The 15,605-nt window shown below is 31.1% G+C and overlaps 7 protein-coding genes across 7 annotated transcripts; 3 read left to right on the top strand and 4 right to left on the bottom strand. All coding sequences in view use genetic code 12, as the record gives it.

Annotated features, from left to right (window-relative positions):
* Window positions 1-203: 203 nt before the first annotated feature.
* Window positions 204-413, bottom strand: CAALFM_C301060WA (uncharacterized protein; the record flags this gene model as incomplete). Its single annotated transcript, XM_019475281.1, has 1 exon — window positions 204-413. The coding sequence occupies one exon, from the start codon at window positions 411-413 to the stop codon at window positions 204-206; it is 210 nt and encodes a 69-aa protein (XP_019330826.1).
* A 1,130-nt stretch (window positions 414-1,543) lies between these two features.
* On the top strand, window positions 1,544-2,071 carry CAALFM_C301050CA (uncharacterized protein; the record flags this gene model as incomplete). Its single annotated transcript, XM_713434.2, has 1 exon — window positions 1,544-2,071. The coding sequence occupies one exon, from the start codon at window positions 1,544-1,546 to the stop codon at window positions 2,069-2,071; it is 528 nt and encodes a 175-aa protein (XP_718527.2).
* Window positions 1,544-3,298, top strand: PRM9 (Prm9p; the record flags this gene model as incomplete). Its single annotated transcript, XM_019475280.1, has 2 exons — window positions 1,544-2,067; window positions 2,140-3,298. 2 exons carry the CDS (start codon window positions 1,544-1,546, stop codon window positions 3,296-3,298), a joined length of 1,683 nt encoding a protein of 560 aa, XP_019330825.1.
* Window positions 3,299-3,517: 219 nt separating this feature from the next.
* On the bottom strand, window positions 3,518-4,972 carry ARP9 (Arp9p; the record flags this gene model as incomplete). The annotated part of the gene is made up of 1 exon (XM_713432.2): window positions 3,518-4,972. The coding sequence occupies one exon, from the start codon at window positions 4,970-4,972 to the stop codon at window positions 3,518-3,520; it is 1,455 nt and encodes a 484-aa protein (XP_718525.1).
* A 412-nt stretch (window positions 4,973-5,384) lies between these two features.
* On the bottom strand, window positions 5,385-7,178 carry CAALFM_C301020WA (uncharacterized protein; the record flags this gene model as incomplete). Its single annotated transcript, XM_713431.1, has 1 exon — window positions 5,385-7,178. One exon carries the CDS (start codon window positions 7,176-7,178, stop codon window positions 5,385-5,387), a length of 1,794 nt encoding a protein of 597 aa, XP_718524.1.
* A 3,245-nt stretch (window positions 7,179-10,423) lies between these two features.
* BMS1 (GTPase) lies at window positions 10,424-14,056 on the bottom strand (the record flags this gene model as incomplete). The annotated part of the gene is made up of 1 exon (XM_713429.2): window positions 10,424-14,056. One exon carries the CDS (start codon window positions 14,054-14,056, stop codon window positions 10,424-10,426), a length of 3,633 nt encoding a protein of 1,210 aa, XP_718522.2.
* Window positions 14,057-14,304: 248 nt separating this feature from the next.
* CAALFM_C300990CA (uncharacterized protein) lies at window positions 14,305-15,561 on the top strand (the record flags this gene model as incomplete). Its single annotated transcript, XM_713428.2, has 1 exon — window positions 14,305-15,561. One exon carries the CDS (start codon window positions 14,305-14,307, stop codon window positions 15,559-15,561), a length of 1,257 nt encoding a protein of 418 aa, XP_718521.1.
* Window positions 15,562-15,605: the final 44 nt, after the last annotated feature.

Here is a 15,605-nt window from a genome sequence, read left to right as displayed (position 1 = left end):
ATGTAATTATAAATGTCAAAGCAAATTGATATTTCCCCCAAAAAATAAGTGTAGAAGAACTAAAAAAGTGAAAACCAGTTACAACATTGAATCGAGTAACTAACTCCCTAAAACCATTACCATGGTAAACCGGCTAAAATAGAACAAATAGCATCTCTTCACCTAAAACAAAACCAAATTCTGTATCCACAACCCGAAAATCTTTATAATCCAATGGCTAAATTATCAGAAGATTTATGATAATTATGTTTCGGTCTTTCTTGATTGATCAAATTAGAAATCACTGGATTAGGATTAGCATCGACAGTTCCAGCAGTTGTTGGTTCAAGGATTGACGTATTTATATCATTTTGTTGATGTTGTGGAAGTTGTCTTTGTCTATAAAAATAATTGGAAAATAAATTTGAAGGCATTAGGAAAGTACTAGTAGTAGTAGATAAAGTAAAAAAGAAAATTAATTATGAATTGAAAATTTAAAGAAATTTATAATTCAATTTATATAATTTGAAAATCTCCAATTGATGGCGAAAGGAAAGGAAAGTAGTAAAGACTGTTTGTATCAATATTGTGGTGGCGGGGAATCAAAGTAGAATCTTGTTTGTGTTGTGGGTTGATATGGAAGAACACAACGACTTGAATTGTAACGTCTAAGGAAATTTATAGACTTCTTCCCTCCTCCTYTCCCTCCTCCTCCCCACAGAACTTTAAAAGTTTAAACCGAAACTGAAACTGAAACCGACGATGACAATGACGATAACGACGGGGCCAGAAGTTGAAGCGGGGTCGCACACCCACATTTTGTAATGTTCGGTTTCATTGGTCGTGCGAGATAGTGAAATTGGTTTATCAAGGAACCAAATTGTGTATACACAGGCACACGTCATTGTACCTATTCTGGTGATTGTATTTTCTTTGGCATGTGATAAATTTTGCATTCCTTGCAGTAACTATAAAAATCTGTCACGTGAATCAAATACTTTTCCACTTTCTAACAAAGATACGTGTATAATGACCCATCTACTTGATGGTGGTGCAAGGAAAACATTAGAAGAATTTGGGATACTCGTTTCTTATGACCTGCTTCTCAGATTATCTTTGAACTCAAGATGTTGAACATAGACATTTTCTTCAACAAGTTGTTTATTGTTGCATACATTTTGATGCATTAGTTGTCAAGACAATAGAACTATGTCAATGATGTAGACCGTATTATGAATGAGAAATACGATATTTCACTTGATTAGTATAGTTTTAGCCAACCACAAATATATTATCTTCTTTTATTCTTTGAATCTCAGACAGTTAGCTTGCCAGTCTACTAATGATAGGGCTGATAAATTTATGTTGAGTTGGCACAATAAAAGGTGACTATTAACTAGTAGCTGTTTCAATTTGGTTTAGACTTGTCTTGCAACAGATATTTGTGGCAGCCAAGTATTTCTCCTGGCTCTCTTTTTTTTTTTGGTTGTAAAAATTGATCAAAATTAATTTTTACACTTGACGTCTATTCTAATTAATAAACCCGTCAAACCGTCAAACTCCAATGAATCTATTTCTGAAACTTGATAATAATGAATCAAATAAAGAATCCAACTTAATTTTGTTTTCTGATTTCCTTCCTGAAGTATTAAGTTTTACAACCAGTGAAAATGAACGAATTCAAGATCTCTATCTCCAATTATGTTCTCTTTTCAACCATCATAGTTACAATGAAATATTGTTTTTATTACCTCAACTATCATCATTCTCAATGCTTCCACCTATAATAAATTTAATTATTGGTGCCACAATGATAAAATTGGGTAGATTAGATAGTGGATTTAGAGAACTTGCTGTTGCTATAATCATGTCCAGTAGAGGTGAACAGAGAATCAGTTTTTTAATAGTTGCGGCAACTTTACATGCTGAATTAAACGATAAAGAAAGAGTTCAAGGGTATTTAGGTGAAATTTTGGATTTGTCTCGCCAAGTTGTACAATCAGGTGAAGAATTTGATATTGTAAAAGAAAATTTAGAAGAATTGGAAAACACCTTGTTGATCAAATTAGAAAATGTCAAAGATAAAGAGTAAGTAAAAACAAGAAGGACATAAAACATAATAGAATGCAGATTATTAACTAGTACTACTTCCTTTTTTAGGCCATTAAAGTATAAATCATTTGAGGAACAAATATTTGAACTTAATAGATTGAAAAGATTTTATCCAGAGGCAACATTTACTGGGAAATGTCAACTTATAGTTACTAAAGTTCATTCAGCAGAGATTTTGTTAGAACGGTGGTCAAGAGATAGGAAACCATTAAAAGTTGATCCCTTAAAATTGCTATTGGAAGCTATATTGGTATGTGGTCCAGAAATATCATATTGTGGAATTAGAAAAATGGAACCAGTAATTAACCAGTATATTGAATTTTTGGAAAATGATGGCAAAAAAGATACTAGTGGATTAGCACCAATATTACGAAGTGTTTCATTATTTGGTAAAAGGGCAAATGATAGTACTTTAGAATTGGGTAAAAATTCTAAAATCCCAATCAATAGCGCTACCAGAATAACCATAATTAAAGGTTATATGTGTATGTTAAGATGCCAATATGTGGAAGCAGAAAATTATTTCACTCAATCCTTGAATGACATACCTAATGAACATCATCTGCAATTAAGTTTATTGAAATGTTACAATCAAATGAGGGAAACCGGTATTTTTAAGAAAAAGGAATTAGAGTTGATGTTGCACAATGTACAAAAATTAGAACTTGATGGGAGTTTGAAACAACAAATTTTAGCTAAGATTTATCACGATTTGCATAATATTGAAGGTAATTTTAAATCAAAAAAGAGTGGTAAAAAGAAAAATGGAATTTTGAGGCTCAACCAATGGAATGATTACTTGAAGTTACTGGTTGAAACATATATTCAGGCTATTATTATGGCTCCAGTCGATGATTTGTTTATCCCACTGTTGTATGATCAGATTTTGTTCTTATTAATAGTTAACAAAATTAATATTCGAGTCATTGCATTTTTCTATCAGATTCGGTATCATTTTGCTATTAGAGCTGATTATGAATATCTTTATATTCCAGGAGTGCTTGATGATTTTGATCCCACTTCTGTCGGTGGAGAGATTATTTATGATATTAAACAATATTTAGAGAAAGGAATAATCAATGGTGCAACTGTACTTAAAGAAGATCATGCTGATTATGTGAAATACTGGATGAAAGAATATCGAAAAGAACATAAAGTTACGCAAGCTATTAAATATTATTATGATAAAGTGTTTATGGAAACATAGCTTTTGAACAAGGGGAAAAAAACAAATTTGCTTTTTGTAAATGGTAAGATTGTATACTGAAAAGATTTAATGCTGATTATAACCTCTCTCCTGTATTGATTCTTAATACAGTGTTATATCTCTTACCATCTATTATATCAAAATGTATCTAAATGTAGATATCTATTATTTGATTCATATTATTTAATACTAATACACAAAAAATTCTCTCAATTTTCTTTAAATGCTGGCATCCCAAATACTTTGAGGACCTCTTTCTTCATACATATCACTTCCAACAAACAATTCTTTACCATGATGATGAGAACTACCAGAATAAATTTGTTTACTATAAATTTGACCACCCAAGAAATAAACATCATGCCAAGATCCACCTTTTTCCTTTGGTTTTTTCCATTCCGGGAAATAATCAGGATATTTCACCAATTTGATAGAATTAGGAACTTGATTTGAATTAGAATTAGAATTAGAATTGTTATTATCACCACTACCACCTTCATTATAATCATTTATGGTTGTGCTTTGTTGATATTTCAAAATGGCAGTGTTGACACCAGGATCATTAATTGATTGATCAATAGCATTAGGTTCTTTAACTAAATAATCTTGATTTAATTTAATTAATACTGCTTCTTTCAATCCTGGAATTTTGAAAATTGATCCAACTAATATAATATTATCATAACAATCTTGTCTTTTGTCGATATCAGGAATTGATAATAATGATGAATATATCGATGATGAGATCAATTTAACAAGATTATTCGTCCCGGAAAATCTTTCTTTACCGATCCAAATTTTTTCTTGAGTTTTAGAATCAATGAAATAATTTTTTTCCAATTCTTTATTTGGTTTATTTGAATCTTGTTGTTCTTTTTGTTGTTGTTCAGTAGGTGTATTACTTATAATGGCTTCTGGGATACCATTTTGATTTTCAGTGACGATTTTGGCAACATCGAATTCATTATCTTCATCATTGTTTGTTTTTGTAATATCTTTGATATAATCTAATACCATTCCTTGTTGATCAATTACAACTTCAAAAATATCGGAATTTTTCAAATCTTCAATTTGTTGAGATGTTAAATTAGGTAAATTTTGTTTTAATTCTCGAGATATAGTTATACTACCTTCATTTTTAATTAATTTCCCTGCAAATTTAATCGCTTGATATCCAACAACGGGGACAATTTGAATATTTTCATCATCAACATAAACAACAGTAGAATTTGTCAGTTGACCAACTCCAAAAGTTGCAGCTAGACTCAAATCAATAATATTAAATGCGGTGATTTCTAAATTTTCAATGACATATTTAGTAATATATTCAATTGATTGTCTTGACCATGTTAAACTAGGAGTAATTAATAACATGGGGATTTGATTAATGGTAATAGTTGGATGATTAGCAATTACACTTTGTAAAATAATTTTTAATAAATAATTAAATGCATCTAAATTAACAATTTTCGATTCAATAATTGGATATATTTCTTCAGTAGCATTTTCACTATTATTAGTGGCTTGATATTGTTTAGTGATGGAATCTTGATAAACAATTGATGGGATTTTAAATTGGGGTGGTGATAATGTATCGGATAATCCAAACAAAAATAATGTATGTTTGGATCCAGGATATATTATTAAAAAATTGTCTTCTTTATACAACGGCATTTGATGAACTATGGGTTGATTATTCAATACTATTCACGTATTGGGTATGGCTTGTTTTGTTTTTTTTTCAAAATTTCTTGGTGGTGGGTGGGTGTTTTTTTTTTCGACCTCGCAAAATTATTCTGTTAAACCATTTGTGTATTTCACACGACCATATATATATAAATATGGGAGGGAGGGAACGTTTCACAATAATTGTAATACTCTTGTTTATAGGTATATCTCTGAATACTTTTGAAAGAACCCTTTTAATCATTTTTTTTTTAAAAAAAAACACTATAAACGTTATATAAATACCCTATATAAAATAGATAATCTCCAATACTATTATTAATAAACAAAAAATATATATATGGACAAAAAATTGGGACCTTCTTCCCCTCCCCCATCGGCGCCTTCTCTACTAAAACAATTAATACTCATAATCATTATCGACATTAGATACAAATCTTCTATAATTTGCTCTGGTTCCTAAAACACTTTGTTTACTCTTTGTACTTTGATTTCTGTAAATATTATTATCAACACCATGACCATGACCACCACCGCCAGTATAATGACTCGTAGGAGCTTCCATTGGAATTATCATATCTGATTCATCATCACTTACTGCATCAACTAATCTTACTTCATTAATAAATGGTAATTCTTCAGCTTGATGTGGTAAATTAGGTAAATCTTTAGTTTTGAAAACTTGTGGTGGTATTTCATGAGTTCGTTCTTTAAAAATATGTTGTTGTTGATGTTGATGATGTTGTGGGGCATTTTGTAATAAGTAATATGGATCACTTCTTGTTGATGTTGGTGATGCTGACCCAGTACTTCTTTTAGAATTTCTTCTTGAAACTTCTTTAATGGGTTCTGTTTGTATTCTTTGTAACATTGGTTTAGGATGGACAAGTTTATGTTTAGTGGTTTTCGTTGGTGAATCTCCTGGTAATGGAATTGTGTTACTAGTAGGTATTACACTGTATTTTCGAGGTTCTCTAGGTTCATATACATATGGAGTGACTCTTATTGTTGATGATTTCCTCCTGGGTTTAGGTGGTTGTGGTTCCTCTAATGGTTGATATCCAGTTTCTTGTGGATCCTTTACAAGAATAGGAGTGGTTTTTGAATGCAGGTTTCGTTTGAGTTTTGGCTGATAAAGCTTAGGTTGTGGTTCAATAGGAATTTCACGTATAACCTCAGTGTCATGAACAACATATTGTTCAGGTTCAGGTTCTGCTTGTGGTGCTGGAGCTGGAGCTAATTCTTCCATTTCAACTTCTTCAGAAGTTTCCACTGGTTGAGATTCTGGTTCTGGTTCCGGTTCCGGTTCAGCCACAACTTCTTCATTAATGACAATCTTTTCTTGGGGTCTTTCTTCTGTTGCTCTAAATTTTAAAATATCAATATATCGATCAAGTACTTTCAAATCAGATTGTTTTACCAAACCAAGATGTAAACAAAGACATAATCCTAAAACACCCACTATTGCTAAACCAGTAGCAAGTACAGTCAATCCAATTGCACCATAAATAATTTCATCTTTATATCGAGTTCCTATAACTGTAGCTATTATTCCAAAAACAAAACTAGGAATATGAAAACGTAAAAATTCATGTATTGTAGACATTATTGATGGTTTTGCAGGTATGATTACTTCTTCTACTATATTCTCTTCAGTTTCTTCGTGTGTAACAAAATCTGTAGGGGATGGAATTTTCGTTATTGGTGTTTCTTGCTCCTGGGTTTTATTTTCTTCTTGTGGTGGTTGTGCTTCTGGAAGTGTGGTAGGTGGTGTAGGTGGAGATGTTTTAGACTCCGCTATTTTTTCAGTAATAACAACAGCAGGTTGAGGCGGAGTGGATGCTGGCTTGATCGTAAGATTTTTCGAAGAAGTATTTACAGTAGTTGGTTTAACTTTTTTAATTGTTGTTGGTTTTGGTTCTGGTTCTGGTTGTGTAGAAGGAGGGTTTGGGATTTCGTGGATAATTTTTTCTTCTTCTTCTTCTCGTGCAATTTCCTTATCGGGAATATCATCAACAATACTATAAGAACAATCAATTAATTCATTTAAATAATTATCCACCTCTTTTTTCTTATTGGCCAAATCAACTGATTTTATAGAATTGTTGTCGTCTATTTTCTTTAATCGAAATACCCCATCGGGATCTTGTCTATAAACTAATTTCTTCTTTTTCGTTTTAGTTGTAGTCGCCATAGATTAATAATAATAGTGGTACCAAGTGGTGGTAGAAAATTGTATGAGTGGAAACGAAAAAAAGTTAAAAGTATGCAAATTATATTGAATTGAATAATGAAATATTAATGGTATAAAGTGTATAAAGTAGAAGTAGTAATAGTAAATGTTAATAAGTGAAAGAAGATATTAAAAAAATTTTAAAAAGATTATTGAAAATCGATAATCGGGTTTTCTTATATATATATATATATAATTGTGTAAAGTATGTAAGTAGGGTATGATAATGTATGTATTAATTAACCTTTAGTTTATAAAAAGTTTGTGGTAGTCAACTCAAAAAAAAAATACAAACAATTGACGATGGTAAATAATATACAAGAACAACACAAACTACAATTACAACTAAAAGTATAATGTGAATATTGTACATAATTATAAGGAATAAGTTTGTCTACTAATTTACTAATTATTTAGAATATTCTCTACTATCTATGAATTAATTTCTTGAACATTGTTTGATTAGTTGTAGTAGTGGTAGTAGTAGTTGTGGTAGTTGTTTAGAGGAAGTGAACAGTAAGGGAAACTGTAATGCATGAAATCTTGCTTTGTGTAGTTTCAAGAGTTAATTTTATCTGGTGAGTTTCTACCCATGCACAAATATGTAGGTAATCTTGATCACCTATTTATTTTCACAAACTCATCATCTCTAACCAATCAGTAGCCACACCTCTTGAATATCTCCGTATAGAGGACATCCTTAGTACTACACAAACACAAACATAGAAAATAATAATTATTTGCTATTATCTTGTAAACCCCTCTGTTCTATTTATTATTGTCATCAGCAATAACAAAAGCCTTCTTTATGGGAAAGTACCTACAGCGCAAGAAATAGCAAATTTAGTCATTCAATAGAATCAAATGTAGGTTGTTACCCTTTTTATTGGTGCTTGTGTGCATTGTTCAAAGAGTTAATTGCTTTCAATTCCTATTATGCGCTGATCAATGGCTTGATAATTGTAATAAAATAAGTTGAAAATAGCGGGACCGCATTGGTTACATGGCTTAAAGCAAATTTTTTCTTTTTTTTTTTACACCCTGAGTTGGCTTATATCCGTTGTGTATGTAAATTGGTTATGTAGTAAATCTCTTGTGGGTTATTTTTTTATTTAGGGGTGTTGAACTAAAAATAAAATAAATTAAGAAGGACCTGTTCCTGATATGAGTTAAACGATTGTGTGTGTTGATATCTTAGCTAGAGCAATTGTTGAGTGTGAAGTTTATGTCACACTACTTCTACAAGTACACACACTTTCTCTAAGACAAGTGGTTATGTCCTGTGAAAGATATGATGAAATTATAATTAGGCAAGTTGAGTGACACTTTCTTTATACACACAATACAAGAGGGAAAACCAAATGTCCACATTCTGGCCAATGTCAAAAATTTTCAAAATAAATTCAATTTCACATAGCCCAAGAATCTTTGTGTAGTATAGGGTAGTAACCATTATTGCATTGTACAATTTAACATAATCGTATAGATGTTCATCTGTGTGTAGAAGGATAAAAGGGTTGTTGGTTGAAGTTGGTAAGTGTGTGTGTGAACCTGGCGTGAAACAATGCGATCTAAATTTTAGTTTACAGCCAGCACAAATTTTCTTTTAGTGTAATTTAAGAAGAAGAACCCTATTAATTATTATTATCAAATAGTCAAATCTACAAAATCAAACTTATGAAATTTATTTTCTTTGTATGAAAGAGCAGGATAGTTACTAATACATGTGATAATAAGTATACATCAAGAGACTCTAATCTTTTTATGATGTTCACAATCTAGAGGACTTCTCGTATAGAGAATATTCTAAATTGTAAGTTTGTGAATCTTTTTCAGATTTGATCCATAATTGAATTATACAATTATTAATGTCTAAACTTTCATCCCCCTTTTTTTTCTAATGTACTAGAGGAAAGAAAAACTAAAAATGTAACCATAACTATAACTAAAGTTATATCACCCCTAAATAGTGGTGTCAATTTCTCACAAGAGATTGAATTATTACTATAGTGGTAGAAGTAGGTAGTAGTAGTGGTTATCAGTGGAACTAACACAAAACCTCTTTGTTTTTTGGGCTCGTGATAGAAAATTGGTTGTTGAGTTGAATTTACGCGTTGACAAGTCCACTCAATATGACTCGTTTAAATACCCAAAAGATTTGTATTCTTACATTCCATTGAAAACAACTACGTTTTCGTTGATTTTGGGAACTAAATATTCGTGGTTCCACTACCACCCACCACCCACCACCGCCACTAATTATTTGTTGAGTTGTCGACACGCCTACAATACAATACTCAACTAACAAATAAATCCAGAACAAGAAGTTAGTTGTCTAGTTTTTTTTTTTGCAGTTGCTTATTTGGACTTGGCTACGATATCCATTAAATCATCAATGACGTGAAAAACATACCTTGTTGGTTAATTCAATATCATAACTTTTCTTCCTATTTCTCCTGTTTTCTATGCATGTAGCACCCCAAAAAAAAAATAATATCTTGGTACAATAAAATTCACACCCAACACTATCATAGCAATACATAAATTATGCAACATAATTATCAATGTCTTCCTCTTAACAAGACAATAGGAAAGCAATTATGAGCAATGATGATAATCCAAAGCGCAATCATTCAGTTTAATAATAAGAAATACTATAAATGACCAAGGTGTTGTGAATGTGGTAAATCAGGTTGTATCATTTTGCAGCTAAAAAAAAAACAAAATGGTTGCTCTTGGTTTTGTTGTCATTTAGTGTAGTTTTATTAAACTTTCAATTTAGTCATTCATATAAGCTTAGATGGTATGATGTGATCTTTTAATGAGGTGTGTTAGGGTGTACCTTTTTTGAAATAAGCTATTGAGGTGAACTAAAGTATAAATCTTCCAGTGACACTTCCTGATAGAGGCAGGAAGGAATGGCTTAAGCAACGAATCAAACAACACTGCAGGCGGTGCAAATACAATCGTCACTCTACACAAAATAACAATAGGGTGATGATGAAGTAATAACGCAATGACATCAAACTTTATATTATCCTTCTGTTCTATACTGCTTGAGGTTGTGACTATGCAGGTTCTTAAAAAAGTGATGGTATCTGTCATATCCCATGAAACCTAACTGATGGGGTTACAATTTCTACATGTTTAACATTTCCTATCTGGCTAGATTAATATAGATTACTGTTAACTTTTTACACACTTACTTAAACTCTTTGCTTTTTACCAAATGCCTGACCATCACTAGATCCCAACTTTCTTTTCTTCCCTTCTTTACTGAAATAATCTTTCTTTCTTTCACGTTCTTTCTCTTTTCTAAGTTCTTCAGTTTTAGCAATCTTTTTCAATTTTTCTTTAAATTTCTCATCCTTCTTGGCTTTTCTCTTGGTATCTTTTTCCTTTCTAATACTATTTATTTTTTGCATCAAATCACGAGCCTTCTTTTCTTCTCCTCCTAATACAACGGCACGTTTACTCATATAAGTCTTTTTCTTTTGTGGTTTCATAGTATGAATTTGAGATTTAAATGGTAATTCGGCTTGAATTGATTTAGGTACTTTCAATGGATTAAATCTTCTTTCCACTCTTTCGACTTTTTTATATTGAGAATCAACATTTAATGGAGTTGCAATATTTTCATCAGCTCTAACTTGTCCAGTTAATCTCATACCTTTCCATTCTGAATGTTGACCTAATAATAATGACGTGACAGGGTTATAAAATTTTTTCACTTTGACAGGATACCAAGTTTTCAAAAATATTGTATCTGACATAAGAATTTTATCTTCAAAAGTGGCTCTAAAATAGCCATCAGGTTTTGATAATGCACGTTTGATTTCTCCTCTAATTCCTGACACAGTTCTAATTTGTGCACCTTCAAATTTAGCAACTTCTAAAGAATTAGAAAACATATCTTTGATAAATGCAGTATTACGGAATATTTTATATGGATACCCTACCAATTTCAATTTTTTGACAATTTCAACACTAGAATTAATATCTTCAATAATCCCACTAGCAGCCACTCTAAATGCACCAGTAGTAGATTTACTATCAACAATATTAAACCCCACAAAAGTGGTATTAGGTGCCACAAGGGGACCGTAGAATGAAGCAAAACAATAAGCATGTTCTGGAGTATATTTCAACATTCTATTTCTAGTTCGAGAATCACTAGTGGTATAAATTGGTAATGTTTGGAATCGACGCCAACCTAATGATAAAATCAATGGATCTTGTGATTTCAATATTTTTTTATGCCATCTATGACGTCTTATTCTCGCATTCATTATCCCAAATCTAGATTCAGTGGCTAATAATCCACCTAATACTAAAGGATATGTTGGATCAAAATTATCAATGAATTCACATGGAATATTATCAAATACAATTTTAACATATGATCCAGCTCGATAACCTTCAATTTTGATTCTCATTTCTGGTGTCATTTCTTCATATTGAACTTTATTGATTTCTAATTGTTTGGCCATTTTATTTTTTTGATATTCATACCAGGTTTCTGATTCATCTTCAGGGTCACTAGCTCCAAATTCTCTATCTTCTTCTTCTTCAAACTGCATTTTTAATTTGGCTTTTTTAGCTGCATTTAATTGTCTTTTTTCTTCAGTAGTCATTGATTCTTCATCTACGTTATCATCATCTTCTTCTTCTTCCTTTTCTTCTTCAGCATCAAAATCAGCAAAATCGTCCTCATCTTCTGCTGTTTTTGTACTCTTGTTTTGCTCCTCTTCTTGGTCTTGATTTTCAGTAGCTTCTAAATCTTCAAAATCACCATATAATTCATCATCATCATCATTATTTTCTTTTATTTCTTTTCCTTCTTCAGTTTCATCAGTCACTTTTGGTGCAACTAATAATCGTGATTTTAAAATCTTGTAACCATTTTCATATTCATCATCACTATTATTTTCATCTATAGTGTTAGGATTGAATTTTGCTTTTAATGCTTCAAGTGTAGGGAAACGTGGTAAAGAAGTATCTAAATCTTCTTTATCATCTTGAACTTTCTTTTTAACAAAAAAATCTTGATCATCTTGTTCAATGTCTTCTTCTTCTTCTTCATCATCGTCGTCGTCGTCATCTTGAACATCATTATTTCTCCATTTTTTTATCACCTCTTTAGCATCAATATCCTTTAAATAAATCAATTTATTGATATCCCATTTCCTTCTAACTGATGCAGTCAACTTGGCAGCAGATTTTTTATAATAATCTTCATCTGATGATAATGAGGAGTCTTCCACATATTCCAAATCATTTTCTTTGTATTTGTTGTTACTACCAAAATCGACTTCAACCATACCTCTACTCTTTAAGTTATTTTCCGCTTTATCTTCATCATCACTAAATTGATCTCCATCCTGTTCTTCATCAGATTCAAGTTCATCAAATTCATCATCTTCACTAACAGATTTTCCATAAACTCTAGCTTTTCTTAAAGATGAACGACCAGTATCAACAATGGTTTCTTCATCAGATAAAAGTCCTTCCTCGTCATCATCATCATCTTCTTCTTCATTGTTATCATCTTCATCAACTTGATTTAATGCTTTGGAACTTGAAAATAATTGTAAACCAGGTCCATCTTCTAATCTTTCAGTCATGGTTTGAGATATTTCTTGTAAATCATTAACAAGTTTTTCACCTTCACCTTTAAGTTCAGAAGTACCAGTACCAGTTTTATAAATTTCTTTACCACCAACATCTATATAAACGGCATCTTTATCAACTAAAACTCCACCAACATCAGACATTGGAGCATAAATGATTTTTTGTTTATCTTCTAATCTTTTCCTTCTTCTAGTAGTTTTAGCTAATGGTTCACCTGATGCTGCAGCATTTTTCACTCTTTCTCTTTCCAATTCTTCTAATTTTTGTTCATAATAAGGAGTTGGACATGGATCAGGCAATTTTTCCACTGAATGTACATAATGATCACCAACACCAGCTATATGTATATGAGCATTTTCAACGGGTAATGGAGTACCATGTAAATAACCATAAATTGCCACTTTACGATCACATTTAGAATTTTCAGCGATTTTTTGTGGATGAGTCAAATCAGTAATTCTATCAGCTAATAAATAAGGATGTTCATTTCTCCATTTTAATGGTCTAAATTTCATCACTGATATAAATCTTGATAAATTTAAAATTTCTCGATCTGGGTAACGACCATTAATGACTCCTGATAAATAAAATAATTTGGCTCCTTGATAAACTTCAGTCCAAAATCTATGTTTCAATCTTTTTTTACTAGTACGTAATGTCAGTTGAGATTTAAATAAATCTAAATGAGTAGCAACACCTAAAACTCTGGGCATACCATGATGTTGAGCAATATTTAAAAATTCCATAGTTTCCATTTCTAATCCATAATTCCCATCAATCAATAATAATACTAAATCGGCTACTTTAGCAATATCAATCATAGAATTTAAATCATTATTAACTTCAATAAATGTTAATCGTCTTCTTTTCCCACTAACAACAGTTATGGGTCCATTGATTTCCGTTAACGTTGTTTTCGTTAATCTTCTAATTAATGATTTTATTAATGTTGACTTCCCCGTGCCTGGTGGTCCCACAACAGCTATAATAACTGGTGGTGGATCATCATCAGGGGTACGGTCAACCATTGGTACATGTAATTTTTTTTCATTGACATCATGGGATCTTCTGGCCATACGTTCCAATTTTCTTGGTGCTGATACGGCAAAAGCCTTTTTGTTTTGTCCATCTTGATGTAATTTCTTTTTAGCTCCTGGTTTCTTAGTGCCACCTCTATGGGCTTTATTAGATTGTTGTTGTTGATCCATGATGGTGTGGCAGATTGGAGGGTAAAGAGGGAGGTTATTAATGAAAATAAAAAAAAAAATAGTTTATGTTTCACATCTCATCTCATTACAAAATATTAAAGAAAAAAAAATATATATATACATATATATATATCACGTGAATATCACGCGACTAATTTAATTATAAACTTTCTAATTTTGTTCTTGTGGTTGCAAAATGGATTCCAATTGTTTTAAGAGTGGTCTATTAGTTGTTCTTTCTACCCGCTATGGATAAAGTACTATTTATTATTCACTTCTTACTATATAACATTCCCCTTATACATTGTAAATTATTTTACAATCAACAACACAAGATTTGTAATCCTAAACAACTGACACCATTTTTCCCGTTCACGGGGTTTAAAATCACTCGTCAATATAAAATATCGGGTTATACATTGCCTGTTTCTATGCATTTCATTACCATATCACATTGTAATCATGGTCAATTAGATTATCAAAAAGTTATTCGAACTGATTCCAGTGGGAAAATTGATTGGGGGAAACCATTTTGTATGTTGAAACCTAAATTAGGTGAAATGTTAACGTTACCGGATCATGACACCATTGGAGACCCTGAAACCCAAGATTATCATAATACTGAAGAAACTGATGATTTCATAATTGGGATATTTGGGTTTATAATGTATAAGGGGAATAAATTATCTCGATTATTACGTAAAAAAATTGATATACAATTAGAAAAATTGACTAATGGGAAATGGTTAGAATATACTGGTAAAAATAAAAATCTCCATCAAGAAGATTTAATGATGACAAAAGATCCTCAAGCTTCATTACAATGGGAATCGAAAAATCTAGTATGTTATAAAATGGCTCGACGTAAAAAATATGCTAAACGGAAATTTGATTTTTATATGCCTCATACATTTGTTGGAGGATTATTTGAATGTATATTACCAATGGATTTAAAACAACAAATTTTCCATCAATTTACATCACTGGATTTAATTTTTCAACAAATACAAATTCAATGTGATCCAAATTTATCAAGACCAATATCTCCATTAATTGCTGAAGATTCTACAACTCAATGGTTTGAAAATAAATTATATAATATAGTCAACCCTGGGATCATTCAAACCATTCCTTATTTAACCACTCTGACACCATTAAATTTACGATTTTCAACTAGTGAAACCCCTGATATGTTTAAAGATTCTTGGGCAACAAAAATTGAAGTCAATGAAAATTATGTATATCTTGAAGCCGATATTCATTTAATAAGTCGAGCCATTGCTTTATCTAGTGACTTATTAAATAAACTTATATCACCAATAGATTTCAATCAATTAATAAAACTGTATAATAAAGCTAATGAAAGGGAAAATCCTGATATGGAAGAATTTTTACAAGATATTACTTGGACTCAAAAAATTCATTTATGGTTATCAACAATAGATAGAAAAATATCAAATCAAATATTAACCCAAATTGAAAGATTTTGGAATGATATAGAATAGAGAATAAAGAATAAAGAGATGATTCATAAAACATCTTTTTTATT

This window comes from Candida albicans, chromosome 3, assembly GCF_000182965.3.
Source record: "Candida albicans SC5314 chromosome 3, complete sequence".
Lineage (NCBI taxonomy): Eukaryota > Fungi > Ascomycota > Pichiomycetes > Serinales > Debaryomycetaceae > Candida > Candida albicans.
Note: the sequence above shows the minus strand (reverse complement) of the source record. Positions and strands in the feature narration are given on the sequence as shown.